This window comes from Callospermophilus lateralis, chromosome 18 (assembly GCF_048772815.1).
Source record: "Callospermophilus lateralis isolate mCalLat2 chromosome 18, mCalLat2.hap1, whole genome shotgun sequence".
In the NCBI taxonomy this organism is placed as follows: Eukaryota; Metazoa; Chordata; class Mammalia; order Rodentia; family Sciuridae; genus Callospermophilus; species Callospermophilus lateralis.
The window spans coordinates 12,896,980-12,924,480 of NC_135322.1; the positions used below are offsets into that span (position 1 = coordinate 12,896,980).

The following is a 27,501-nucleotide window of genomic DNA, read 5'->3' on the forward strand; positions in this document are numbered from 1 at the left end:
AGCTCCCTAAAACTTTTGGACATTTTAAAATAGCCTCATATATTAACACATAAAATCTTTTCTTGGGAGGTGGGCACTGGCGATTGAACCCAGGCATGCTTTACCACTGAGCTACATCTCTGCCCATATTTTTATTTTGAGACAGGGTCTAGATAAGTTGCTGAGGGTCTCACTAAATTGTAGGGGCTGGGGGCTGGGGATGTGGCTCAAGTGGTAGCGCACTCACCTGGCATGTGTGCAGGCCAGGTTCCATCCTCTGCACCACATACAAACAAAGATGTTGTGTCTGCCAAAAACTAAAAAATAAAATAATAATAATAATAATAAAAACAGAAAAAAAATAAAATTGTAGAGGCTGGCCTCAAACTTGTGATCCTCCTGCCTGAGGCTCTAACTCATTAAATCTGTGTGTGTGTGTGTGTGTGTGTGTGTGTGTGTGTTGCTGGGGATTGAACCTAGGGCCTTGTGCATGCAAGGCAAGCACTCTACCAATTGAGCTATATCTCCAGCCCAAAAACATTAAATTTGATGATAATCCTATAGGTTGAGTATTATAATTCACCCTCCTGTTATAGATAAGGAAACTGAGGCACATAGAAGCTAACAGTCACACAGAAGGGACAGAACCAAGATTTACGCCCTGGCAATAAACTTGTGACCACTTCTTAGTCACATCAACCAGTGGGGAAGAAACCAATTGAAGAAAAATATCTAAAAGAAGGAACATTGACAAGACTTGATAACTGGTTGGATGTAGAAAATGACAGCTTAGGATGTCACTGAAGCATAATATTCATATTTCTATAATACTGAGGGACATTTATCCAAAAGGCAAGATGGGAAAGGGTCAGGGCCATCTATGATCAATTTGGCTTCAGGCCCATGATTTTGCCTTAATTCCTTTTTTTTCTTTTAAAAGTTTTTTAGATGTTGATGGACCTTCATTTTATTCATTTATTTATATGCAATGCTGGGAATTAAATCCAGTGCCTAACACATGCTAGGCAAGCACTTCACCACTGAGCCACAACCCCAGCCTCTCTTTTTTTTTTTCTTCTTAATTTCTTGATCTTTAATAAAAAAATAATAAATATTACCCATCCCTTGGAATGTCTGTGAGGATTGAAGGATCTAACATACAAAGATGCCTAGTTTAGCCTGTTGTGGTGGTGAACACTTGCAATCCTAGCAGCTCAGGAAGCTGAGGCAGGAGAATGGAGAATTCAAAGTCAGTCACAGCAATTTAGGAAGGCCCTAAGCAATACAGTGACAGCCTGTCTCTAAATAAAATGCATAAAAAGGGTTGGAGATACGGCTAAGTGGTTAAGCATCCCTGGGTTCAAACTCCAGTACCAAGAAAAAAAGAAAAAGAAGAAGAAAGAAAGAAAAGCCTGGGTTGGCAAAGAGGATACTAACTAAAAGGGAGCTTTTAAATTCATCTGTTAATGAAACATTCTATTGAATTACAGTATTTAAGAAAGGATTTTTCCTATTGAAATATTGCCCCTTCCTTGTGATTTGGAGTTGGTGACCCTAACTTTTGTGTGGGTACGTGTGTGTGTTTCTGAAAAGGAGGAAATAAGTTCTCACCATTCTGGTCTGGCTTGAAAGAATAAAGGAGCAAGGTTCAACTAATTTAGAAGATAGGAAAGACACTGCTAAGGAATTCAGGCTGAGTACCATGATGTGTGCTTGCTACCTGGACAACATAACTGAGACCTAGTGCCCAGCAGGGTCACAGGACAAATTACTGGCAGCAATATCATGGGAAGCAAGACTCAGGACTAGGGCAGTAGTTCAGTGGTAGAGACTGGCATGCATGAGGTCCTGGATTCTAGGCCCAGCATCCCCAACAAAACCAAACACCCCTGTATTTTCTTTGAAGGGGCCTAGTTCCTCATTTGTCATCCTCACTCCACCCCCTTTACTCAGACTCAGCACTTCAAAGAACGTGGCAGAGTGTAGAAGGAAGTTGGACTGATCAGTCTTTCAGAAAAGCCTGGAGGCACTGTGAAGACCGAAGGAAAACCCAATCCCCGACTTTTCTGGTCTGAATGAATTTTTTCCTAGGAGGATGTACCCAATGTCCCGGGGTGGAATTCTCCACTGATCCTGCTGATTCTCTGACTTTTTGTGGTCCTGGACAGGAAAGAAATTTGATGGTGTTTCTGGGGGGAAATGGGGGCACAAAGCATCAATAAAGAAGTAAAGAAGGCACCTGCACAAATGGTAGGCACTAAAACTTCCTCAAACACTACCCAGATGGCAACTGCCCAGCCACGCCCCCAAAGGTTTCCACTGGGCGTGAGCAAGAGAAACGCTATTTTCCCAAAATGGAACGAGAGCGAGCGAGAAAATGTCTATCACACCTCCGCCCCACCTCCAATAACAGATACCGCCAATCAACAGCGCGCAGGGCGGGATCAAGGTCAGGGGCGGGGCCTGCAGTTGCCCTAGCAACAACCAGGGAACCCCAGGCGAGCGCGCGGCCGCTGTCAGGAAGGTCCTGGGAGAAACGCGATCCAGGCCTGGTTGGCGCCCGCGGAGAAAAGGACTGGTCAGGCCCATGCGCTACAATCCTCACTGCTGCCTTCGCCTCCTAACCGTTAAGTGCGCTGAGGTAGGAATTACGCACGCGCCGACCTTAGAGGCGGGGCTACGACGGCCCAGAATTTTAGACGCATGCGCCTCACGGAGCTTAGGGGCCGTTCTGACGCGACTGGGCGGGACTTTGGGGTAGTGGGCGGAGTCGTAGTCTATCGGGGAGGAGCTTTCCGCAGGACTGATCCATTGAAGGAGGTTTATTTTAGGCGGGGCAAGATAGGCGCCGGATTCCTAACCCAGGGTACCCTCTCTATTTTCCTCAGGCTTTCCTGGGAAGGCTGGTTGTTGACTTAGGATCTGTGGTTAAGACCACAGCGTCAGTGGGTTGACAAAACCAGTTTGGAATTCTAGTACTGCTCTATACGTGGTGGATCTCAGTTTCCTAGTCAGATGGAAATAGCACACTTACCTCACAGCTATGATTATATTTTTCTCCTCCCAGGGTCATGGCTGAGGTGCACGTGATTGGGCAGATCGTGGGGGCCACCGGTTTCTCTGAAAGTAGCCTCTTCTGCAAGTGGGGCATCCACACAGGTATTTTCCCTGGGCCTGGTTCATCTCCCCATCAAAACACCCCACCCCCAGCTTATGGCTCCACACTCCTTTGACTTCCTGAGTCAGTGCCGGCTTCTCTCTTTCCGTTGGCTCTCAGGACTCCTGGCTCAGAACACACTCTGTTCCCAATCTTATCCCTTTCCATCCTATTTCTGGGGTCTCTGGTTCCCATCCTCTGAGCTTACAGCCTCACGGATGTAGGACTATATGCTTGAACCCTACATACACACATTTCCATTCCTCCAAACATTAGTCAGCCCTAACTCTCTCATTTGGATTCCACACACAATCTTTGGGGTGCCCAGAGACCCCCCATCTTTGATGAACAGTCTCTGTTGTTTATTGCAAAGTAAAAGCTTCCATCCTAGATTTACAGAAGAGGGGCCACTCTCTGGTATTCATGATTCTGTGGATCTCATTCTGGCAGTTGTCCAGGTCTGTTCCCACAGGCCCAGGAGGGACCTTGGAGGCCCCCTTTTCCATGCCTCCTATCTGAGGTCCTGTATGTAGTGGTACAGTGTAATGGCTAGGTTCATAGACTGCCAGATCTGGGTTCAAATACTAACTCCCCCCAGTTATTATTTGGGAGCCTTTGGACTTGATCTCTCCTGTACCTGTTTCCTCATGTGTAAATGAAGCTAATAGCAGCTAAGAGGCAGCAGAGCTCAGAGATCAGACTTGCTGTGTTCGAAGCGAGTTGTTGCTTATTATGTGATCTTGGGCATTTCTCTTTGCCTTTATTCCCCTGTTGATACAACGTGAATAATAATACTGAACCTCTGTTGGTTGTTGTCATGACTAAATGATTATCAACGCACTTAAAATTGGACCTGGACTAGGAAGTGTTTGCCTGGCTCATGTAAGGCTTTAATGTGGTCTTGTTTGTAAAGCACTGTGCCCACAAAATAGATGTGTCTATTGCCATTGTCATCCCTTCAGTCCTGGGTCCTTCCCAATTTTACTGCCAAGTGGTAGCAGTTGAGATTTTCTGGGAAATTGAGATCCTGCAGTTGAGTGGATAAAAGGCAGGGTTTGGAGTCAGACTTTATTTCCAGTCTGGACCCAACCATTCCTGGGCTTTTTGATCCCAGGCAGATGTTGTCCTTTCTTTCAGATGTTGTCCTTTCTTCAGTTGGGGAGTCAGAAAATAAATAAGCAGATAAAGAAATAGTCACAATGACTACAGATCATTGTAAGTTTGAGGAAAAAAGGAAATGGGATGAATGTGATAGGAGCTAGTTTTAATAGAAAAGTCAGAAAGAGGTCCTCTGTGGAAGTGGCACTTGAGCTGAAGGATGAAAAAAGCTAGGAATGGGGACATCCAGGAGCAGAGCTTTCTAGGCAGAGGAAACAGCTGTTGCAAAGGCCTTGAGGCAGAACAGAAATGGGACCGGGGAGGCTGGAGGGTGGTGATGGGAGTTCAGGGAGGTGGGGATGGGTTGCAGCATGAGGGGCCTTGTAGACCATGGTAGGGAGCCTGTAAACTGGGGCGGATAGGTTGGAGATTGAAGGGCCAAGCACGACAGCACACTCCTGTAATTCCAGCAGACCAGGATGCTGCAGCAGGAGGACTGCAAGTTCAAAGCCAACCTCAGCTATTTAGTGAGGCCCTAAGCAATTTTGCTAGGTTGTCTCAAAAAATAAAAAGGGCTGGGTGTGGCTCAGTGGTTAAGTGCCCCAGGGTTCAATTCCCAATACCCCCCCAAAAAAAAAATTCTAAAGGGCAGATTAAATGAATGCATTGTCTGAAGACCTTAGCCTAGTATCTGGCATTTAGTAAGCGCTCAGTGCTCTTGTTCCCTATTCTTATCACTTCTCAGTAGGATTGTTGTTAATATGTGTTTTTCATCACGTGCTCCTGGAGGGTACTGTTAGCTGCATCCTTTTAAAAAAAAAAAAAAAAAAACATTTATTTTTTTTAGTTGTAGTTTGACACAATACCCCCATTTTGTTTACTTATTTTTACATGGTGCTGAGAATCGAACCCAGGGCCTTGCACTTGCTAGGTGAGCACTCTACCACTGAGCCATAACCCCAGCCCAGTTGCGTATTAGTTCTTGGACCAGGCCTCTAAATATTGGGTGAAAATAGTAATAAGATGGAATTGTAGCTGAGTGTGGTGGCACATGTCTGTAATTCCAGCAGCTCAGGAGGCTGAGGCAGGAGGATCACAGATTCAAAGCCAGCCTCAGCAACTTAGCAAGATCCTGTCTCAAAATCAAAAATAAAAAGGGCTGGGGATGTGGCTCACTTGTTAAGCGCCCCCTTGGGTTCAGTCCCTGTACTATATATTGCTACTGGGCTGGGGTGTAGCTCAATTTAGCATGCACAAGGATTCAATCTCTAACGCGCACACACACACACACACACACACACACACACACAAAATGTTGAATGTTTTATTCCAACACTCATTATGAATCTTCTCAAAATTATGAGGCTGCATTATTATTCATTATTATTCATTTTGCAGATGGGGAGACTTGAGACAGAGTAAAGTAACTTGCCCAAGGTTGCACAGGCAAAAAGAGAAAGTGCCCAGATTTGATCCAGACATTTTGCTCCAGAGCTCCACTTTGTAACTCCTCCCCTCACCTCCAAATGCTCTTCCTGAAGGCTGTCCCCCACCTCCATCTACATCTCAGCTCCTCTCTTTGCAGGGGCGGCATGGAAGCTCCTGTCAGGTGTGCGGGAAGGCCAGACACAGGTGGACACCCCTCAGGTAGGGGACATGGCCTATTGGTCTCACCCCATAGACCTGCACTTCGCTACCAAAGGTCTCCAAGGTGAGTACCAGGCCTGGGCCCTGGGACCAGGGACGGAGAGGGGGACCTATAGTACCCAAAGCAGATGAACCTGGGAACACCACGTCTTGTCCTGCTCTCCATATCTTGTGTGTCCCTTTCCTAACCACTGCCCTGAGAGGCTGTGTTAAGGCCTTCCTAGGCCTGTCCTACTGTAGGTTCCAAATATGTGGGATGGAACAGAAGCCAGGGGTGGAGGGGAGATGAGAAGGTGGAGTCAGGATGGGAGGGGTGGTGGCCTTCAAGTAGAGACAATGCAAGAGCCTCCAGTGAGGAGGGAAGCCCGATAAGGGTGTGTGTGTGGTTTATGAGCAGTAGAAAGGGAGGAGGGCCCCCAGTGAGGGGCAGGGGCTCTTCAGCTTGAGAACAGAGGTGCTGCTCTAAGGGGAAATGAGTATTCAGGGGAGGAGGTGGTAGAAAACGCAGTAGATTCCAGAAAATAGCCTGGGGAGAGGTGCTGTATATTTCACAATATCAATACTGTTCACTGCCTGCCTGCCCTGGCCCCAGCCTGTGTTGGTGATGCGAGGGAGACGTCTGTGATCCAGAGAACCCCACCCCCTGCCCTGTCCTCAGGGACACCATCCTGTAGGGGAGACCGACCTGCCTCTAGACAGGAACAGCCCAAAGAGGGCAGGGCTAGGATAGGGGATTGTGGGAGGCCAGAGGGAGCCCAGAAAAGGTGTTTGAGCCTGTCAGGGAGGTCACAGAGGTCTCCTGAGGGGCTTGAGCTTTGCTGTGAAGGGCCAGAGAAGCTAGCAAGGTGGAAGGTGGAAGAGTCCTGCGCACAGATAGCTGTGTATGGAAAGTTCGAAGGGGAGAGTGAGCAGGGTATTTTGAGGACTGTGGGTGAGTGGAGGGACAGCAAGGGAAGAGGGGTCGGGCCATGCAGGGCCTTGAATGCCAGACTGAGGAGCTGAGGCCATTCAGAGGTACTCAGGAGCTAGAGCAGGTTAGGGACAAGTCAGATTTTGCTTTTAAAAGGTCTTTTTGGCTGCCGTATGGGTGTGATTTGGTTCAGCTCTCTAGCCTCCAAGTGCTGGTGTCTTCCTTGCCTTCTCCCTTCTCAGCCCTCCACCCATCCATCAGGAAACCTTGCTGGCTCTACCTAATACAGCCTAACGTGTTCTCTTCTCACCCACTTTCTGCCTAGCATCTGATCTCCATCATCATCTTCACCTTGGTCATTCAGTAACATCTTCACTGTGCTCCCAGCCCCAAGCCCCGAGGTCTGTGTCTCCCACCAACCAGCGTAGCCTTGTGATCACCTAAGTCCCACTGTTGAGCCTTCTGGTGGCTCCTGACTCACTCCCTTCCCTCCTTTAGGCAATTGCTCAACTGTCATCTTCTTAGTGAAGCTTTCTTGATCCTTTCCTTTCCCAGGCTTCATCCCCACCTCCACCCCACCCGGCTTTATTTTTCTCCAGAGCAGTTATCACCATCTGACGTACCCTATAATTTGCTTATTTACTATGTTCAGTTGTCTAGGATGTCAGCCTCAGAGGGCAGAGATTTTTGTCTGCTGTGCTCACCACCATGTCCCCAGCTCTAAGACAAGACCTAGCACAGAGGAGGGGCTCAGGATACAGGGTGAGATGGCCTGGGTCTCCAAGACTTTGACTACCAGGCTGAGGAGCTGAGCTGTATCTGAGGACTCTGGCAAGTGTATGGAAGAGCAAAAAATTGCTTCCAGCTGCCAGAGGGAGTAGATTAGACAGGGCAAGAATGAAGGCCCTGAGCCCAGATTGGGAGAACAGGACCGTGCTATGAGGAGGGAAGGCAGAAGACGTCTAGGACAAGGCCCAAGACACTGACCTGGGACCTAGAGGAGCAGTGGGCGCCTTGACAGGGAAACTTTGAGGAGGCACTCATAGAGAGGCCATATCTGAAGGACCTTGAATATCAAGGAGGTTGGACTTTGTACTGAGGGCACTGGGGAGCTATGGAAGAGTTTTGAGCAGGGGAGTAACATGGATTTAGAGAGATCCCTTTGGCTGCTGTGTGGCATTTAATTAGGGGTTGGGAACCCAGAGAGGAGGCTGGGGCAAAACCCTGAGGGGAAAGAACTGGGTCCAGAGTCTTCAATGGTATCAGGGAGGTGAGGACCCAGGAGCAGGAAGCTGGGTACTACCATCCCTCGTTTTCTTCTCTCCATCCTATTCTGCAGGTTGGCCCCGACTCCATCTCCAGGTGTGGTCCCAGGACAGCTTTGGCCGCTGCCAGCTCGCAGGCTATGGCTTTTGCCATGTGCCCAGCAGCCCAGGCACCCACCATCTGGAATGCCCCACTTGGCGGCCCCTGGGCAGCTGGAGAGAGCAGCTGGCGAGGGCTTTTGTGGGTGGTGGGCCACAGCTGCTGCATGCAGACACTATCTACAGTGGGGCTGACAGGTATCGTCTGCACACAGCTGCGGGTGGCACTGTGCACCTTGAGATTGGCCTGCTACTGCGCCACTTTGACCGCTATGGAGTGGAGTGCTGAGGGACCCTAGTCCTCATCCACAGCCCTGGATACCTGGTGAGGGCAGGATGGCTCAGGGGTCAAGATCAGCGGCTCTGGAGACTGTCAGACCTCATCCCAGCCAATGCATGGCCCCGCTTCTGTCCTAGGCCAGTAACTGCACCCTGGAGGCACAGTTTTCCACTCTGTCACACTGGGGCAGTCAGTATGAGGGCCACAGGGGTAGGGGGTAAGAGGCTGCTTGGCACATAGGAGGTATTCAATAAAGGCAAGCAGTTCTTACAGGTGTGGTGCCTCCCTGATCGCCTTCATCTGTCACATGTCCTGTTGCCCATCCTTTCACCAACACCTTCTCTCTTCACGCCTCCATCTCGTGACAGAAGTCAGAAGTCATCTCCTGCCCCAGTTTCTTACTTTCTTCCCCTTCTGGGTCCCCCTCCTCGGATCCCCTCTGCCTTTATCCCTGATCTCCCATTGAGCCCTCCCTGCCAGGTCTGCATTTTCTCGTTGACCCAACATCAACCCCAAAAGCCACCGCTAATTTCCGCCACCCGCTCTAGTATGGCTCAGCCGCCAGGAGGCAGCACCCTGTCCACGGGGCGGAGCCGGGGTGCCTGCCCCCTCCCCCCGGGGCTGAAGGGACCCCCCTCGGAGCCCGCCCACGCGAGATGAGGACGGTGGCCCCCCCATGCCCTCCCCCTGGGGGTTGCCCCCGCCCCGCGCGCTTCCTGGGTGGGGCCGGGGCGGCCTCAAAACCCCCGCCGACCTAGCCGGTCCCCGCCGCCGCCGTCGCCGCCCTTCGCGCCCCGGGCCGTCCCCCTCCCTCCTCCCGCCGCGGATCCGCCAGACAGCGAGGCCCCCGGCCGGGGCAGGGGGACGGCCCCTCCGGGGCACCCCGGCTCTGAGCCGCCCGCGGAGCCGGCCTCCGCCCGTTGCGGAGGAAGGAGCCGCCGAGCAGCAGCCCGAGGCCCCTGAGTCTGAGACGAGCCGCTGCCGCCCCCGCCGCCGCCGCCACCGCGGGGAGGAGGGGGAGGAGGAGCGGGAGGAGGGACGAGCTGGTTGGGAGAAGAGGAAAAAAAGTTTTGAGACTTTTCCGCTGCCGCTGGGAGCCGGAGACGCGGGGACCGCTTGGCGCGGCGCTGCCCCGAGAGGAGGCAAGACCTGGAGACTCCAGACCGCCCCCCGCTCACCGCCCCGGACGCTCGCTCCCTCCCTGCCCCCTACACAGCGTCCCCCGGGCTCCCCCATACCGGACCAGCTCTCAGGAGCCGCAAACCCCGCCTCCCGCGAAGACTTCACCCCAGACCTGGGGCGCACCCCCCTGCACGCCGCCCTTACCCTGCCTGTCTCCCGAGCCACCGCGCATCCTAGGACCCTCTCTCCCCCCGGGGACGGATCTCTTTCAGACCTGCCACAGCTCTCCCATTCAAGACCACCCACCTTCTGGTACCAGATCTCGCCCATCTCGATCTTCTCCCTGGGATATTGAGACAACCCGTGTCAGAGCCTCACCGAGACCTGTGCTTCTTTCTTCCAGAGGCCTTCAATTTCCTTCCCCCGAGGCCCTTCTACCTTTCTCCGGGAGACCCCCAGACCTACAGGGGCGGGGCCCCCCATCCCACCTCTGCCCTATTCGCGCTCTCGGCAGGGCCGGGGGGCGCCGCCTCCCCCATGCCGCCCTCCGGGCTGCGGCTCCTGCCGCTGCTGCTACCGCTGCTATGGCTACTAGTGCTGACGCCCGGCCGGCCAGTCGCGGGACTATCCACCTGCAAGACCATCGATATGGAGCTGGTGAAGCGGAAGCGCATCGAGGCCATCCGTGGCCAGATTCTGTCCAAGCTACGGCTCGCCAGCCCCCCGAGCCAGGGGGAGGTGCCCCCCGGCCCGCTGCCCGAGGCCGTGCTCGCCTTGTACAACAGCACCCGCGACCGGGTGGCGGGGGAGAGCGCCGAGCCGGAGCCCGAGCCCGAGGCGGACTACTACGCCAAGGAGGTCACCCGCGTGCTAATGGTGGAAAGCACCAACAGTGAGCTCGGAGGGGTGGGGGAGCCGGGACGGGGCCCCCAGGGGGCGCCGGAGTGCAGGGGTCACGGGGAGGAAATTTCTGGCAGAGGAAACTGGCTGGAGGAAGGGGACCCCCGGGGTCGCCAAGATTGTGTGTGTGTTGTCCCATTCCAAGTAGGATGCCGGGGAGCTGCCTCCCTCCCCACTCCTCCAAGATTTCTGATCTTGGAGAGAAGGGGAGAGTGAACGAAATAGACCACTTCCAGAGAGCGACAGGAGTATGTGGGGACGTGGGGAGAGCCCCCTACAGAGAAAGAAGCAATTGGGAGATTTAAAAAAGTGCTCCCTCTCCGGGGTGCGCTGGAATACGGGGGTAATGGGATTCCCTTTGCACAGAGGACAGCCCGGTTGGGGAGAAACGGAGACCCCAGCATTTGGGAAAGGAGAGGCAGTGGGAAAGCTGCCCTAGAAGCTCTGGGGTCGTTGCGACAGTAAGATTCAAGGCTAGAAAAGTTGGTGGGGAGAACCCCAGAAGTGCCAGAAGAGCATAGAATAGACTCACTTTCAGAGGTCGCCAGGAACACGCGGGATTGTGGGAGATCCTGGAGAGAAGTGACCTGGGTTGAGTGTGATAGATGAGGGACAAAAGGGATGCAAAGTCGTTGGGAGAAGGAGGCTAGCAGGAGAGCGGGTCGGGATGCAAGAGGAGAAGCCTGGGGTGTTGGTGGAAAGGACAAGAGCCCTAGTGCCGAGCCCAGCAGGGGAAGTGAAATCAGTCACGAGAAGGGGGTCAGAGGAACCCCGATCATGGGAAGGGGGTTACAAAGAGGGGACACAGGCATGGGAAAGCTGTAACCCACAAGGCGGGCAGAGCAGTTATATGGTGCCATACCATGCTGAGAGCAGCGAGTCCCCTCGCTGCGGCAGGGAAAGCAGTAGATTGAGTGAGAAACTGAACCCCTGGGGTAAGTGTGATAAGAGGCGACAGCACTAGAGACCGAGGTGAGAAAATCGAGTTAGTAGGGGTGAGAAAGCCCCACGTGGGTGCCACGCGCGGGGGGAGGAGCCTGCGCTTCCAGGAGTCAGGAGGACCTCGCAGGGCGAACGTTGACAGCCTGGCCCCCAAAGCCCCAGTTCCTCTTTGGGAGGCTGGGGAAACCCCAGCGTCCGGCCGCCTCGCTCTCCTCCCTTCCCTTTCCTTCCCGTGCCCGGGGGGCGGGGGCGGGGATCGCTCGCAGAGCCCGGGGCGAGACAGGGCAGGTCTGGTCCCCGCCCTCAAGGCTGCGTTGCCTCCCGCCCTGCTCATCCTAGCGCCCGCCCCGTCGGCGCCCACGCGGGGACGCAGGCACCTCGCATGGCCCGGAGCTTTGGAGGCGATCCCCCAGGTTTCCCTTTCTCTCTTGGGCGATGGGCATTCCAGTCCCCGGCGCATTCCTGCGCCCAGTTTGTGGCTCCAACCAAAAGACGTCCCCTCCTCACCTACTTCTCTGTGTTGCCTTTTTTCGTTATATAGGTTTTACATTGATACCTCCTCTTTCTCCCCTGAGTTGTCTCCATCTCTACTCCAATTGCTTATCTCTCTTCTCGACCGCGCCTGCTCTCTGGCCCGCGATCTCTCCTTCTCTTCCCTCATCCCATTCGTGCCTTTGCCCACATATAGGTCTCGGGGTGTGTCTCTCCATGCATTCCTTCTCTATCTGCTCGTCTTCCCCACACCTAGTCCCATGACTCTGCCGCCTCTCCCTTTGTGCGGTACCCCACAACCCTTCCTGCCCTTTCCCCCCACCCCTATCTGTTACCCCCTACCAAGGCTCTGCCCTTCCCTTCGGGATTGCTGAGTAACCACTGTGCCAAGAATAGGGATTGTGGGGGCGGGGAGGGCTGGTGGGACGGAGGACCAGGGGAAGGGGGCCCCAGGAAGGGGTCTCCTTAGTTCTTCCTCCTCAAATTCTCTCCATCATCTTTGCAACCCCACTTGTAGACTTCCAAAAAACCACCCCAGTAGACCCAAAAGTTCACTGCCTGCACTTTTTTTTTTTTTTTTTTACGTATTTATTTATTTTTTTAGTTTTTTAGCAGACACAACATCTTTGTTGGTATGTGGTGCTGAGGATTGAACCTGGGCCACACGCATGCCAGACGAGCGCACTACCGCTTGAGCCACATCCCCAGCCCAACACTGCCTGCACTTCATCCCCAACCCAACATTTCCTAGACTAGATGATGCTCTTCTCCTCACTTCAGGCTTTCTTTCCCTCCTAAAATGAACTTCATCTTCTCTAGCAGCTGGGAGAAGAAGTTGAGGGAGGAAGCAATCCATAATAATAGTAATAATAATAATGTCACATTGGCAGGAAGACAGCATAATTTAGGGGTTAAAAGAGCGCAGTCCTTAGAACCAGCCTGCCTGAGCTGAATCCCATTTTGCCACTTCCTAGCTGTGGGTTTTTGAATTACTTGTCTCTTTGTGCCTCAGTCTCCATCTATTACACAGATACAATAGGGTTTTCCTCACAGTGTTGTCATGAGGTTTCAGTGTCTTCTTTGTACTATGGTTTGAACAGCATCTGACAAATAGTGTTTTTGTTTGTTTGTTTGGTACCAGGGATTGAACCCAGAGGCACTTTTTATTAAGCCACATCCCCAGACCTTTTTTAATATTTTATTTAGAGACAGGATCTCACTGTGTTGCTTAGGGCCTCTCTAAGTTGCTGAGGCTGGCTTTGAACTCCTGATCCTCCTGCTTTAGCCTCCTGAGCTGCTGGGCTTACAGGGTGACCCACTGTGCCTAGCTACAAATAGTGCTCTTCAACATACACATTGTTGAGTGACTGGTGTGCACAGACTCTGTCACATGCTTTACCTGCATCATCTATGATCCTGGCATTGGGTGGTCACTCACAGATGAAGATCTGGCTCAGGGAGAGGATTTGCTAGCCACAGGTTACACAGTGCTTCGGTCAGGAGAACCTAGGTAGGATGTCAGGGAGTTCGATGAGTTTGCTGTTTTTCAAAGAATAACAGGAAACTGAGGTTCAGAGAGGGGACGTGAACTGCCCAAAGTCACACAGCTGAGACAGCAAAGGCACTTACTTTCTCATCCCAGAGCCCATACCTTTGAAACTTTCTCTGCAATTAAATTTGTATTTGAGGTTCCAAGCCCTGGGGAAGCCTAAGCAAGCAGAGCAACCCCTCTTGGTGGCAACCTATGCTGGGTGGCTGTTTGATAGATGATGCCTGGTGGGAGAGAAGGTGGATAGGTCTTGTCGTATAGAGGAGGAAACAGAGGGGGAAAGCACCCCAACCCAGACCCCCGTCAGCTGCACACACTTAAACTTGGGGTCTTCCTGCTCCCCTTACTCTGCCAAACCCCTGATATCCTTTGTCTCTCCTCCTGCCTAGAAATCTATGAGAAAACCAAGGACATCTCACACAGCGTGTACATGTTCTTCAACACATCAGAGCTCCGGGAAGCGGTGCCGGACCCTCTATTGCTGTCCCGGGCAGAGCTACGTCTGCAGAGGCTCAAGGTAAAAGCCGAACAGCACGTGGAGCTGTACCAGGTGAGGACATGAGCCCGAGAGGTGGGACGCAGCCTCAGGGGCTGAGCAGCGGCCAGTGGGTTGGAGAGAAGGCTGCTAGCTGCAGGGTCTACACAGATGGTCCCTGAATAATGGAGGAGCTCAGACCTCTAAATCCTAGGGTTCTTTACCACTTCCATACTCTGAGAGCAGGGTATGGTGGTGTATGCCTATAATCCCAGCAACTTGGGAGACTGAGTCAGGAGGATAGCAAGTTCAAAGCCAGCCTCAGCAATTTAGCAAGGCCCTCAGAAACTTAGTGAGACCCTGTCTCTAAATTAGAAAAATAAAAAGGGCTGGGGATTGTAGCTCAGTGATTAAAAGCCCCTGGATTCAATCCCTAGTACAAAAAAAAAAAAAAATATCCCAGAGAGCTTTCATATTCTTACCCAGGCATAATGAGACATGCCTGTAATTCCAGTGACTTGGGAGTCTAAGGCAGGGAGATCTTAAGTTCAAGGCCAGTCTGGCCAATTTGGCAAGACCCTGTCTCAAATAAAAAGGACCTAGGATGTAGTTCAGCAGTAGAGCACCCAAGGGTGCTATCCCCAGTACCACAAAAACAACAACAAAACCCCACAAACAACATAAAATTTTAAGACTATCCTACAATGTTAAATGCTTAGAAGATTGGAATCTAATTAGGAGTTTGACTGTTTAAGATAGCTCAGTGGTAGCAGGGTGTGGTGGTGCATGCCTGTAATCCCAGGGACTCAGTGGGCTGAGGCAGGAGGATCCTGAGTTCAAAGCCATCCTCAGCAAAAACGAGGCATTAAAGGGATGTGGCTTAGTGGTCAAGTGCCCCCTGAGTTCAATCCCCAGTTCTCACCTTCCCCCCAAAAATGATAGCTGAGTGGTAGAACACTTGCATAGTGTGTTGTAAAGCCCTGAGTTCTATCCCCAGCACCACCACCACTGATGATGTGGTTAGCTGCCTATTTTGAACTTCACTGGTAAAGAACATTCCCAGGAAATTCTTTTGGACTGTGCTGCTCTAAAGATGGAATCTTTAGGAGGATTAGGGCTTCTAGGAGACCTGGAATCTCTAGAAGGTTCTGTGACCTAGAATCCACGTCATGTGGAATCTTGTAGAGACTTGCAATGGGAGAATTTTGTCTAATGTTAGTTTCTCGGAGTCTAGAGAATTCAACATCTGCTGTAGCCCCTGATGTCATGCATACAGCCCCAGGGGTTGTTCCACAGAGATGCTGGGCACCTGCAACATCTAGGGGTATGACCTGTCAGACCCTTGGGTTGGTAGAACATTAGCGTTGTAGAACTGCTCAGGCTTGGACATTAGTGTTATGTTAGGGTGAACATAATCCCTTGGAAAGTTAACAACTCTCAGAATCCAGGGTGTCCAATTTGTTGACCCGTATGCTCGGCAAAGCCCAGAACTTTAGCAGCAACTGCAGCAGCAGCCTGACATTGTGGGTTGTCCAATGTCCCCACCGAGGACACAGGGAACCAGGGACAGAGGCTGAACTGGGTACCTTGACCCAGGCCTGGGGCTCTTTCTCTATCTGTCATGGGTGTTGGGGTGGGGGGAGCCTGAAGGCCCCACAGTGTGATGACTTGGGAGGCTCGTGTCTGGGGACTGTCTGGAGGCCTACTTGGGGGAACAGACAAAGTGAGGGTATAGTCAGTGTATGCTGGGGGCATAGTGGCATCTGCCTACCCCGCCATTCATCATCTTCAGAAATACAGCAACAATTCCTGGCGCTACCTCAGCAACCGGCTGCTGACCCCCAGTAACACGCAGGAGTGGTTGTCCTTTGACGTCACTGGAGTCGTGCGGCAGTGGCTGAGCCAAGGAGGTGAGGATTGCTCTCTGCCCCACCCACCCTGTTTCTTAATGGGGTCAGTCCTGTTGTTTGTCACCCTTCCTAGCACCCCGCTATCTGACATTTGGGCCAAAGAGCTGAGCTTGACCTTTTTCCCTATATATGAACCCATTAATGGTTAATGCATTTCCTGAGCTCTCTCCTCTGCCCTACCCTGGGGACACAGCAGTGACCAGAACAGCCCCATTCTTGCCTTCAGGAAGCTCATTATCCATTGGGTGGGTGAATGGAGAACAGGTCTGTGGCCATGTGATGATGCCCAGAGTGGGCAGCCCACAGGAGAGCCCACAGGAGGTGCCTGACCAGTCTGGACTCAGGCAGGGATTTCTGGAAGAGAGGACATTTGAGCTGGTGTCTGAGAGATGAGTAGAGCCAGCCAAGTAAAGAAGAAGGGGCAAGAATACTCTGTGCCAAGGCACTGAGGTCAAGGAGAGCCTGACACATTTGATCTGTCCATAAAAGAATTGTGTCCAGCCATTGCCAGTTGAGTCCACAGTCCCCATATCACCCTTCCTTCTTGACCTCTCATGCTCAGGCATTCATTCAGTAAACGCCAACATGACCCTGGGTCATGCCTTCATGGGGCCCCCACCAGGCCCTTCTGGATACCTAGGAGGTCTTGCCAAAGCCCTAGCAGGTGTAATAACCTAGCATGATCAAGGCCAGAAGTGTGAGCACAGGCAGAGTGGTCAGGGCTGGGGTGAGGGCAGTCCTAAGTGCTATGGGAACCCAGAGAAGGTACCCAAGCCCATTTGGGGGTCAGCGAGGGCTTCCTGGGGGGTTGTGTTGAGACTCATGGGATACGTAGTAATTTGACAAGATGAATAAAACAGGGACTAGGAAGTAGGGGTGGGCACCAGGAGGAGTGTCCTTAGCCAATGGACAAAGGCCTGGAAGGATCTGGTCTGTCTTGGTTGATGCTGACTCCCAAACTCCAGCTCAAGGTCAGGCACACAGTAGGAGCTTAGAAAACACCAGTGACACATTCATTCAAGAAACATCTCTCACCTGCATGTGTAAAAGTACCCAGGCTTAGATTTACACCACAGCCCTACCTTTTGGCACATGTGTGTCTTGGGCAAGTCACTTCTGTTTTGTGTGCCTCAGTGTCCTTGTCTGAAAAATGGGCAGTTTGGGTGAGGGCTACCCACCCCCTCATAATGCACATAGAGATAATGCACATAGAATTCAGGAACAGGACCTGACTCCTGGTACACAGTAGACACTTGTTTTTTTTTAATTTTTAATATTTTTTATTTGTTCTTTTTAGTTATACGTGACAGTAGAATGTATTTTGACACATCCTACATACATGGAGTATAACCCCATTCTCGTGGTTGTACATGATGTGGGGTTACACTGGTTGTGTATTCATATAGGAACATAGGAAAGCTATGTTCGATTCATTCCACTGTCTTTCCCATTCCCATTTGCCCTCCTTTCCCCGCCATTCCCCTCTGTCCCCATCCAGTGAACGTACACCTACCCCAGCTTCTGCCTATTGTGAGTCAGCATCTACATATCAGAGAGAGAACATTCAGCCTTTGGTTTTGGGGAACTGGCTTATTTCACTTAGCATGATAGTCTCCATTTCTATCCATATACCAGCAAATGCCATACTTTCATTCTTCTTTATGGCTGAGTAATATTTCATTGTGTGTGTACACCACTCAGTGTTTATTTTTGTGACTATGGTCCAGGCTGGTGGACAATAAGAGAAGCAAGGATCCCTGTCCTGGTTCGTCCTGCTTTCTGCTGAGAGAAATAAACAGCCAAACACAGATGTCAGAGAGGGGGGATCCTGCTGTCCAAAGGAAAATGACGTCATGGTGTGGGAGGGGTGCACATTCTGGAGGGCCTCTCTGAGGAGGTGACATTTGAGCTGAGCCCTGAAGGAGAATAAGGAGCCAGCAACTCAAAGACCTGGTGCAAGAGACCTGCAGAGAGAGGGCAGGGTGGGGTGCCTTGGGGGAGGCGGAGGGAGCCCCAGGTTTGCTCCTTCCTGCCTCCTCCTGCAGGGGCTGGGTGAGCCGAGCCCTCAGACTGGCTTCCCTTTCCCCTTCCCACAGAGGAGATAGAGGGCTTTCGTTTCAGCGCCCACTGCTCCTGTGACAGCAAAGATAACGTGCTCCAAGTGGACATAAACGGTGAGTGTGTGTGAGTGTGTGTGTGTGTGTGAGTGTGTGTGTGTGTGTGTGTTTCAGAAAGAGAGAGAGAGAGAGACCCCTTTTGCCTCCCTGCTCACTGACCGTCCCTCTGAGAATCTCCCAAACCCAAGCAGGGATCGGTCCCAGACGCCGGGGTGACCTGGCCGCCATTCATGACATGAACCGGCCCTTCCTGCTCCTCATGGCCACCCCACTGGAGAGGGCCCAGCACCTGCATAGCTCCCGGCACCGCCGAGCTCTGGACACCAACTACTGCTTCAGGTGACTTCCGCAGCCTTCAGCTGGGGCCTTGTAGGGTGGGGCTTGGCTGCTCTCTGCTGGCCCACGGACACCTGCCTAGTGCTGTGCTTGGCTGAGCTTCTCCTTGAGCCTGGAGAACTCTGGGACAAGTTCCTCGTTTTGGAATGCCGGGGTGTGGGAACTGGGAGTCCTATATCGTGGGCATGAGCTTGTCTTCTTGCTGGCGTGTTGGAATCGGAGGCTGTTAGAATGTTGTGCACCAGGAGTTGGATTCAATGTGGGAAGGTTGCCTTTTGGAGTGCTACACGGTTGACAGTTGGGGTTCTAGAATGTTGGGATTCTGGCATGCAGAAGTTCAGTATTAACAATGGAAAGCCAGGGCATGGTACTCAAGGAAAGCTGGAATGTTGGGATCCTAGAACTCGGGAATTTGGAATTGGGAGATTGCAGCTTTGGATTCTAAGAGCACTGCCACCTACCATGTTGGCCGATAGGAATCCTGAAAATTGGGCTCAGGATGGTGGACTCTTGTGTTGAAATGTTAGATGCGCAAATGTTGGAGAAAGCCAGAATATGGGTATCTAGAACACTGGAGCTCGGGGTTGGAATGTCGGGTCTTAGAATGCTGGGATCTTGGAAGGATGGCAGGACCTCCTTGAGTGATGGACTCAGAGCTGTGGCATGTTGGAATGCAGCATTGAAATATGGAAATTCAAGAACTTCACGAGCCTCAAGTGTTGGAAAGTGGGAATCCTAGAAAGTTGGAAATGCTGTCAGGATGTCAGAGTCCTAAGATGCTGGAGTATTGCAGTCTAAGATTGTTGAAGGTGGCATGCCTGTAACCTGCTGGGGAGGTTGAGGGAAGAGGATCCCATTAGAGGCCAACCTTGGCAACTTAGAAAGACCCTGTCTCAAAATAAAAAATAAAAAAAGGGCTGGGGATGTGGTTCAGTGGTTGAGCGAACCTGGGTTCAATCCAGGTACCGAAAAAAAAAAAAAAGTGAATCTGATCCAGACTGTACATTCAACTATCAAGTTTCCAAAAATAGAGGAACAGAGAAGCATGTTAAGCCACACCACAGGGATGCAGTCAGCCCATTTCAGATGGTGGGAAACCTGATCTAGTTTCTCCCACAAATACAATGCAAAGAGGAGAGGGGGACGTACATATAAAGAAGTACCTATCCATCTATCTATAGAGAGGGGGGAGAAAGAGATGGTTCTGTAGATTTTTAGAAGAATCCAAAGGGATGCTAGGGGTCGTGGCATGCTTCTGTTTTCCCAGTACCTGGGAGGCTGAGGCATGAGGACTATAAATTCAAGTCCAGCCTGGGCAACTTAGTGGGACCCTATCTTAGAATTTTAAAAAACATTTAAATAAAAAAATAAAAGCCTGTAATTCCAGTGCCTTGGGAGCTTGAGGCAGGAAGACTGCAAATTTGAGGCAAGCCTAGGCAACTTAGTGAGATCTTGTGTCAAAATAAAAATAAAAAGGACTCGGGATGTATCTCAGTGGTAAAGCACCCCTGAGTACCATCTCCAGTTCCTCAATGATAAAATAAATAAGGAAAGAAAGGAAGGAAGGAAGAATGAATGAATCTGAAGGTACACAGAAACTGATTGCAGTGTGCAGACCTTATTTGAATTTTTATTTATTCAGAAACTTTCTTTAAAAGAAAGACATTTGTTTGAGCCGAGGGTGTAACTCAGTGGTACAGCATTTGCCTGGGTTTGATCCCCAGCATCACCAAAAGAGAGAGAGAGAAAGAGAAAGACAGAAAGACAGACAGTAGGGGAAATGTGAACCCGTAGTATTTGAACCCTGATATTTGATGATATCAATGGATTATTGCTAATTTGTTTACATGGTTGTGGTTATATGTTTTTTTCCCCAGGGCTAGGGATCAGACCCAGGGCCTTGTGCTTGCTAGGCCATGAGTTATTTCATGAGCCACTGGTGATGTTTTAAAATCACCTTCATTTTCTTAGAGATACATATTGAACTTATTTTTTTTATGGCAGTCTGAGGTTCAGTCACAAGACCTTACATTGAACTTCTTATTGGTGAAATCACATAGTAGATAGCATGTGCTTCAGAAGAACCCAGTGCCAGAGAGGAAGTGGGTTGGGGTAGATATATGATCAGGCTGATGATGAGGCTATGACTTGATGATTGTTGAAGCTGATGATTGTTACCGTGAGGACACAGGATGCCACATGTAGGTTGAACAGCTCTAGTTCAAAATCCAGAATCTGAAACTTTGTGAGCATCGACATCATGCTCAGAAAGTTTGGGATTTCAGGGCATTTTGGATTTTGGATTAAAGATGCTTACCTGGTAAAGTCTATGCAAATATCTCCAAATCAACCCCAGGCTGGGGTTGTGGTCAGTGGGAGAGCACTTGCCTAGCATGTGTGAGGCACTGGGTTCAATTTTCAGCATTGCATATAAATAAAGAAAATAAAGGTCTATTGAAAATTAAGAAATATTAAAAATAAACAAAAAAAAGAAAGAAAGAAAAACTCTGAGCTGGTTGTGGTGGTACACGCCTGTAATACCAGCGGCTCAGGAGGCTGAGGCAGGAGAATATCAAGTTCAAAGCCAGACTCAGCAACTTAGGGAGGCCCTAAGCAACTTAGCAAGACCGTGTCTAAAAATAAAATAGAAAATATAAAAAGGGCTGGGGGGATGGGGCTCAGTGGCAGAGCACTTGCCTAGCATGTGTGAGGCACTGGGTTCAATCCTTAGCACCACATAAACAAATAAAATAAAGGCAAGCTGTCTATCTACTACTGCAAAAAAAAAAAAAAAAAATTTTTTTTTTAAGTGGCTCAGGGGCTGGGGATGTGGCTTAGTGGTTTAGTGCCCCTGGGTTCAATCTCCATTACCTTTCCCTACCAAAAAAAAAAAAAAAAAGAGCCATAAAAAAACACTCTGAAATCTGAAACACCTCTAGTCCCAGCATTTACAATAAGGGATACTCAATTTGTAATGCAATAGTTTGAAACTTTCCATAGTAAGATATTGTTCTTAATGTTGGCTCAAACACCACTTTGACCCCCAACAGAAGCCTCTCTCACAGCTGTCTCCAGTAGCTAAGGAGGATGGGAGGATCGAGGTCTCCTGGGGCTGCAGGTGGATTTCTTTTTTGCATTAGGCCCTGCTGGGTCTTATTTATTTGTTTATCTATTTATTTTCTTGTGGGATTGAACCTAGTAGTGCTTAACCACTGAGCAACATCCCCTAGCCCTTTTTATTGTTTATTTTGAAACAGGGTCTCGCTAAGTTATTCAGAGCCTTGCTAAGTGGCCTAGGCTGGCTTTGAACTTGTGATCGTCCTGCCTCAGCCTCCTGAGTTTTGGGGATTATAGGCGTACACTGCTGTGCCTGACTCCTGCTGGGTCATTTTTTTTTATTTGTTCTTTTTACTTATCCATGACAGTAGAACATATTTTGACATATTGATACAAACGTGGAATACCTCCCTACTTAGGGTCCCAGTCTTGTGGTTGTACATAATGTGAGATTCACTTTGGTGCATTTATGGATGTACATTGGGAAGTTAAGTCAGATTCCTCATGCTGAGACTGGACAGAAAAGGTTCACAAAGGCAAGGGCTGTGCGAATCCCAGGCTCAGCACACATTGGGCCCCAGTGTGTCCTGTCCAGGACAGATGAGGAGGAGCCCGCCAGATCACCTGGAGGACATATTCTCTGCCCCATGGCTTCTGATTGAGAGGGTCTGGGAATTTGTATTTCCCTCAAGTTCCCAGGTGCTGCTGCTGTTGGTGGTCCAGGGACCCCTCATGGGGAGCCACTGACTTGGGTGATAGCATCACAGACTGTTCAAAGCCTTGGACTCAGAACCCCAGCCGGAGCTGGGCAGCCAATCAAAGATAATCTGGACCATCTGGAGTCCAGGACTCCCCCTCCAAGATGGTGAAAGCCAGGAGAATTGTCCCCCAAAACAGGTATATACATGCACACATGCGGGCAGATGGTTGAGTGTCAGGAGGCCCCTGAGTGTTTCGTCCGCAGGTTCAGCACACCCTGTTTGATCCAACGTCCCCCATCTCCTTGAACACACAGGAAACTGAGGCCCATCTCAACTGGGGAGAGGTGAGGCTGCATTTGTGAGAACTTTAGTTTCCTAAGTCCTTTCTCAGGGTCCTGTGACACCTGGAAAGATCTCTTTTTTAATTCTATTTTTTTTAGTTGTTGAATGACCTTTATTTTGTTGATTTATATGTGGTGCTGAGAATCCAACCCAGTGCCTCACACGTGCAAGGCAAGCGCTCTACCACTGAGCCACACCCCCAGCCCTGGAAAGTCCTTACCTTGCTCCAGGAGTTCCTTGTCACCTCTTCTTCTGCTTGACTGGCATGGTCACCCCAGGAAGATGAGGCTCCACAGGGTCAGCTGGGAACCTGGCCCCGCCGACCTAGGGCACGCTGCCTCCCGCTTCTCTGAGGCTGCTTCTTCATTTCTCAAAGGGGAGGAAGAACAAGCCTGCCCTGCGGTGTTTTGAAATGAATTGATCCATTCTCTTTCAGCTACATTTTGGACAGGTAAATACAGGCAGATAGACCAAACCCAGGAAGATAAAGTGACCCCCCACTCTGACCCCAGCCCCTCTCTGAAGAGGCAGCCACCTTGGCCCTACTGGGTCTCCTTCCAGAGGGAGTCTCTGCCGTACATATTTACATATATTCACATATTCTTTTTTATTTTGCCCAACTGGTTGTCTTTTGCAGGTTATTTTGATTCTAAAAGTAACAACCTACTCATTGCTGAGGATTTGGGAAATTCAGAAAAATACTACCAGTCACACTAGCACATAAAAAGTCACCGTTTCCAGGTGTGGTGGTGCGTGCCTGTAATCCCAGTGGTTTAGGAGGCTGAGGCAGGAGGATCAAAAGTTTGAGATAAATTATAAATTTTTTTTTGGCATCTGGAATGATTTTTTTTATTGGTTATTCAAAACATTACAAAGATTATAAATTATAAATTACCAGCCTGGGTAATTTAGTGAGACTGTCAAAATGAAAAAAAGGATTGGGGATGTAGTTCAGTGGTAGAGCACCCCTGGGTTCAATCCCTAATACCACAGAAAAAGAAAGAGAGCAGGTGGCGGGGAGGGAGAGAGGAAGGAAGAAAAAGTTACTACCAGAGTTTGAATATATTTCCTACCAGTGTTTTGGTGCATAGAAGAATTTGGATTATGCTGTACTTGTACCTTTGAATCATGTTTCTTGCACATGTCATGAACATGGACTGTAAAGTTCTCCTGGCTTCCCATGAGTCAACTTTTGTGGCCAGGCTCCCTGGTCATCTCAGCTGGGGTGCCCAGGGCCAGCTCACAGAACACCCCATTCCTCTCAGGCAGAACCTGGGCTGGACAGGAGAGGACTGGCCTTTGGATTTGAGCCTGGACTTCTTGAATTCCAAATGATAGAGGTTAAAATAGCAGTATAAACACTACTGTCCCTCAATGTGCTTTTTAAAAACAGATGTTCATCAATTAATTTACACATCCAACATTTGCTGAGTGTCTACTGTGTGCTGGACACTGGCAGGCACTGGGGAGATATTAGGGGAGAAAACAGAATTTCCCATGCTTAGAGGAAGACAGAGGAGCTCTATTAAAATAAAAGGTGATGATAAGTTCTAAGAAGGAAAATATATCAGAGGAAGGGGACAGAGGAAATAGATATTAGGAACTATTTATTTCTCTTACTCTGATTAAAATTGATTTGTTATAGACAGTTTCACATGTTGACAAAGGCAGTGGAGATAATATAATGAAGTTCTGTTAACTCTCATCCAGCTTCAACAATTATCAGGATTTTGTCCCACTTGAAATATGGACATTTTCATATTTTCTTATAATAAGTGCAACATCATATTGCACTAAATGGAATTAATAGTCATTTGGATTGATATTTTGGATAAGATGGCTCAGGCAGATCTCTCTGAGGAGGTGATATTCATTTGTATAACTGGTATTTATTGAGCACCTGCTGTGTGCCAGGCATTGTTTTGGGAGTCAAGACTCCCTGAGTGACAGACATTGGAGAAAAGGTTTAAATGAAGTGAAGGAATGATCCAGAGTGGCTATCTGTGGGAAGAACAAGCCAGGCAGAGAAAGTGCAGAGGCCCTGGATAGGACTGTGTTTGAGGAACAGACGGGAAGCCATTGTGGCTAGAGTGACATGAGCATGGGTGACAGTTGAGATCAGCCAGATCCCGTGGCACCTGGGGCTCATGTAAGTACTTGGGCATTTGCCATGGGGATGAATCCAAGTCCAGAGCAAAGGAGCGACATGACAGTCTATAGCATGTGGCCTGGGAAGGCACAGATTTCTGTTTTGTTTGTGTTGTCCCCAGCAGTAGGTCCTAGCCCAGCATGCAGCAGTAGTTCAGTAAATATTTTTTACACAAATAGAACATATGAGCACATGTGGGCCACATTCTTTTTTTATGTTCCATGTGTGATTGTGCCATGATTTATTTAGCCTTTTCCTGTGGATGTCTATTCAGCTTCTTACAGGCTTATTATGCACACTGCATGCGATAATGTTTTTGATGATGCTCTCATCACAGTGGTTGTCTAGAGGGAGTGCTTGAACCGCACTAGTGATGATCGGCACCCCTACTGTTACTGTTGTGACTACCACAGGGGGTGCAAGGGAGGCGGAGGTGGAGATGGGGCTGGGGAGCAACCTAGGGCTGGCACATGTGCAGGGAGGAGCAGTGTGGCCTGCCTCTGCTCCTGACCTGCGCTCCTTTTGCCTGCAGCTCCACAGAGAAGAACTGCTGCGTGCGGCAGCTATACATTGATTTCCGCAAGGATCTGGGTTGGAAATGGATCCATGAGCCCAAGGGCTACCATGCGAACTTCTGCCTGGGACCCTGCCCTTACATTTGGAGCCTGGACACGCAGTACAGCAAGGTGGGTCTAGCTCACAAGGTTGTGGGGAACAGGGACTAAACAAAAATTAAGTGAGTTAAATAAGAGAAGAGAGAGATAAGCAAGGATGGATAGCCGGGTGGGTGGCACCCACCTGTAATCCCAGAAACGCCGGGGGCTGAGGCAGGTGGATGGAAAGTTCGAGGCCAGCTTTAGCAACTTAGCAATGTCCTAAGTAATTTAGTGAGACCCTGTCTCAAAATAAAAAATGAAAAGGGCAGGGGGTGTAGCTCAGCGGTAAAGCCCCCTGGGTTTAATCAAGAGACAGAGACAGGGTTTGGGTAGGAGGAATAAAGAGATGAGGAGAGACAGAAGCAGAGATGGATCAGGACAGACAGGTATGGGGAGACTAGCGGGATGCAGACTGTGAGCAGGGGCGGTGTGAGGGAGGCCACAGCCTTGCCCCCTCCGCCAGTGCTGGCCCAGACCCTGACCTGTCCGGCCGTCCGCAGGTCCTGGCTCTGTACAATCAGCACAACCCAGGCGCATCGGCGTCGCCGTGCTGCGTGCCGCAGGCTCTGGAGCCTCTGCCCATCGTGTACTACGTGGGCCGCAAGCCCAAGGTGGAGCAGCTGTCCAACATGATCGTGCGCTCCTGCAAGTGCAGCTGAGGCCCCGCCCCGCCCCGCCCCGCCCCGGCAGGCCCGGTCCCGCCCCCGCCCCGCCCGCCGCGCCCGGGCTGTATTTAAGAATTTCTGCACCTCAAGCCCACCTGGGGGGCTCATTAAAGGTGAGAGAGGACAGGTGGTCTCCGTGTCATTGGGCGCCTAAGTGGATCTCTCTCCTTCACGCTGCGCTCCCTCTCTCTCCGTCTTTCCCCAGAAGACATTCATTTGCCCCCGTCACACAAACACCAAGCGCGTGGTGTGTTCCAAGGACCACCTGTAGGTGCAGGGGACCAGTGGTGAGCCCTAGTTAAAGCTGTTTGTCAAGCACCTTGGGCACTCTTCTAAGAGCCTCACCTTCATGAACTCACGGACTCCCAGGGATTCTGATAACACCTATCTTACAAAGGGGAGGAAGTGGAAGCCTAGAGAGGTTAAGGGAGTATTTCCTGCACACCAGGAGCCTAACTTTCTGGGGTGGGGAGACTCGACAGCAAGAAATAATGGTTCAGTGATAAGTAGCATGTGGACAATAAAGCAGGATGGAGTGAGAGAGATGGCTCTGGGGAGGAGGGAGAGCCTCTTGGAGGGAGTGGCATTTGAAACTTGAAGGAAGCCAAGAAGGCAGCCTAGGGGTGGACTTGAGGCAGGGAGTGTTCTCGGTAGAAAGAGGATGAAAAAGCAAAGACCCGGAAGCCATGACCAACTTGGGACACCATGAGGAAAGAGGCCAGTGTGGTTGGAAGAGGGTGAGCAAGAGAAGGGTGTTGGGAGCTGAGTCAGATTGTAACACTCTGCAGGCCAGAGAGTAACAACAGTTCTACTTGCCAGGTGTGTCATCTCGCCTAACTTCCTGCATTCGCCCTGCAGCCTGACAGAGCAGGGGTTGGCAAAGTGCAGCCCACAGCCAACTACAGTTCACTGCCTGTTTTTGTAAAGTTATATTGGACACAGCCACACTCCTTGACTACATATTGTCTATGACTGTGGCACTACTTCACAGCAGAGCTGAGTAGAGACCATGCAAAGTCAAAAATATTTACTACCTAGGTTTTTTTTTTTTCAAGTTGTAGATGAACACAATACCTTTTATTTATTTATTTATTTTTATGTGGAGCTGAGGACTGAACCCACATAAAAATAAAAAACCCACTTGTGAGAACCTCACAAGTGCTAGGCAAGTGCTCCACCACCGAGCCACAACCCCATCTCTACTATCTGATTCTTTATAGAAAAAGCTTACTGACCCTGCTATGGAGACCATTTGATCTTCACTTTGCAGATGGGGACACTGCACAGCTAGTCAACAGCAGAGCTGAGAGTTTAGCCTAGGCAGCTTGAGTTGGGGGGCCATATATGCAAGCCCTATGCTTCGATGGCTTCCTGAGTCACATCAGGGGTGTAGGACAGCAAGAACTTGTCCTCTGAGGGAGGTGGGAGCCCCATCAGGGTTCTGAATGGAGGAGGGGCATGAATTGACCTAGAAGCTCGGGGTGGGGAGTACCTTCTGGCTGATGGTTGAGAGTAGAATGAGTGAGGGTAAGGATGATGGAAGAGAGACCTTTCGTCCAGGCAAGAAATGCCTGCCTGAGACAGGGTGGGCTTTCCTCTGCCGTCTTACCTCCTCCGTCTGCTGTAGTTGTGTTTGTGAATTTTCTCCTGCTT

At 50.2% G+C, this 27,501-nt stretch overlaps 2 protein-coding genes across 3 annotated transcripts; both read left to right on the plus strand.

Annotated features, from left to right (window-relative positions):
* The first annotated feature begins 2,443 nt into the window (after positions 1-2,443).
* Positions 2,444-8,685, plus strand: B9d2 (B9 domain containing 2). 2 transcript variants are annotated; one of them, XM_076838986.2, is made up of 4 exons: positions 2,444-2,620; positions 3,047-3,138; positions 5,820-5,945; positions 8,131-8,685. In XM_076838986.2, exons 2-4 carry the CDS (start codon positions 3,051-3,053, stop codon positions 8,442-8,444), a joined length of 528 nt encoding a protein of 175 aa, XP_076695101.1. In that variant the 5' UTR covers positions 2,444-2,620; positions 3,047-3,050; the 3' UTR covers positions 8,445-8,685. The 2 variants fall into 2 exon arrangements, with proteins under 2 accessions (XP_076695101.1, XP_076695102.1); XM_076838987.2 differs by lacking the exon at positions 2,444-2,620 and adding an exon at positions 2,766-2,845.
* Positions 8,686-9,335: 650 nt separating this feature from the next.
* On the plus strand, positions 9,336-25,972 carry Tgfb1 (transforming growth factor beta 1). The gene is made up of 8 exons (XM_076838403.2): positions 9,336-9,869; positions 9,961-10,449; positions 13,830-13,990; positions 15,708-15,825; positions 17,922-17,999; positions 18,134-18,281; positions 25,060-25,213; positions 25,684-25,972. Exons 2-8 carry the CDS (start codon positions 10,095-10,097, stop codon positions 25,840-25,842), a joined length of 1,173 nt encoding a protein of 390 aa, XP_076694518.1. The 5' UTR covers positions 9,336-9,869; positions 9,961-10,094; the 3' UTR covers positions 25,843-25,972.
* Positions 25,973-27,501: the final 1,529 nt, after the last annotated feature.

Coding starts and splice junctions, on each gene's coding strand:
- B9d2 (XM_076838986.2), top strand. CDS start 3,051: ATGGCTGAGGTGCACGTGATTGGGCAGATCGTGGGGGCCACCGGTTTC. Junction 3,139..5,819: donor CAAGTGGGGCATCCACACAG/GTATTTTCCCTG, acceptor CTCTCTTTGCAG/GGGCGGCATGGAAGCTCCTG. Junction 5,946..8,130: donor CGCTACCAAAGGTCTCCAAG/GTGAGTACCAGG, acceptor CCTATTCTGCAG/GTTGGCCCCGACTCCATCTC.
- Tgfb1 (XM_076838403.2), top strand. CDS start 10,095: ATGCCGCCCTCCGGGCTGCGGCTCCTGCCGCTGCTGCTACCGCTGCTA. Junction 15,826..17,921: donor GCAGTGGCTGAGCCAAGGAG/GTGAGGATTGCT, acceptor CCCTTCCCACAG/AGGAGATAGAGGGCTTTCGT. Junction 25,214..25,683: donor TGGACACGCAGTACAGCAAG/GTGGGTCTAGCT, acceptor GGCCGTCCGCAG/GTCCTGGCTCTGTACAATCA.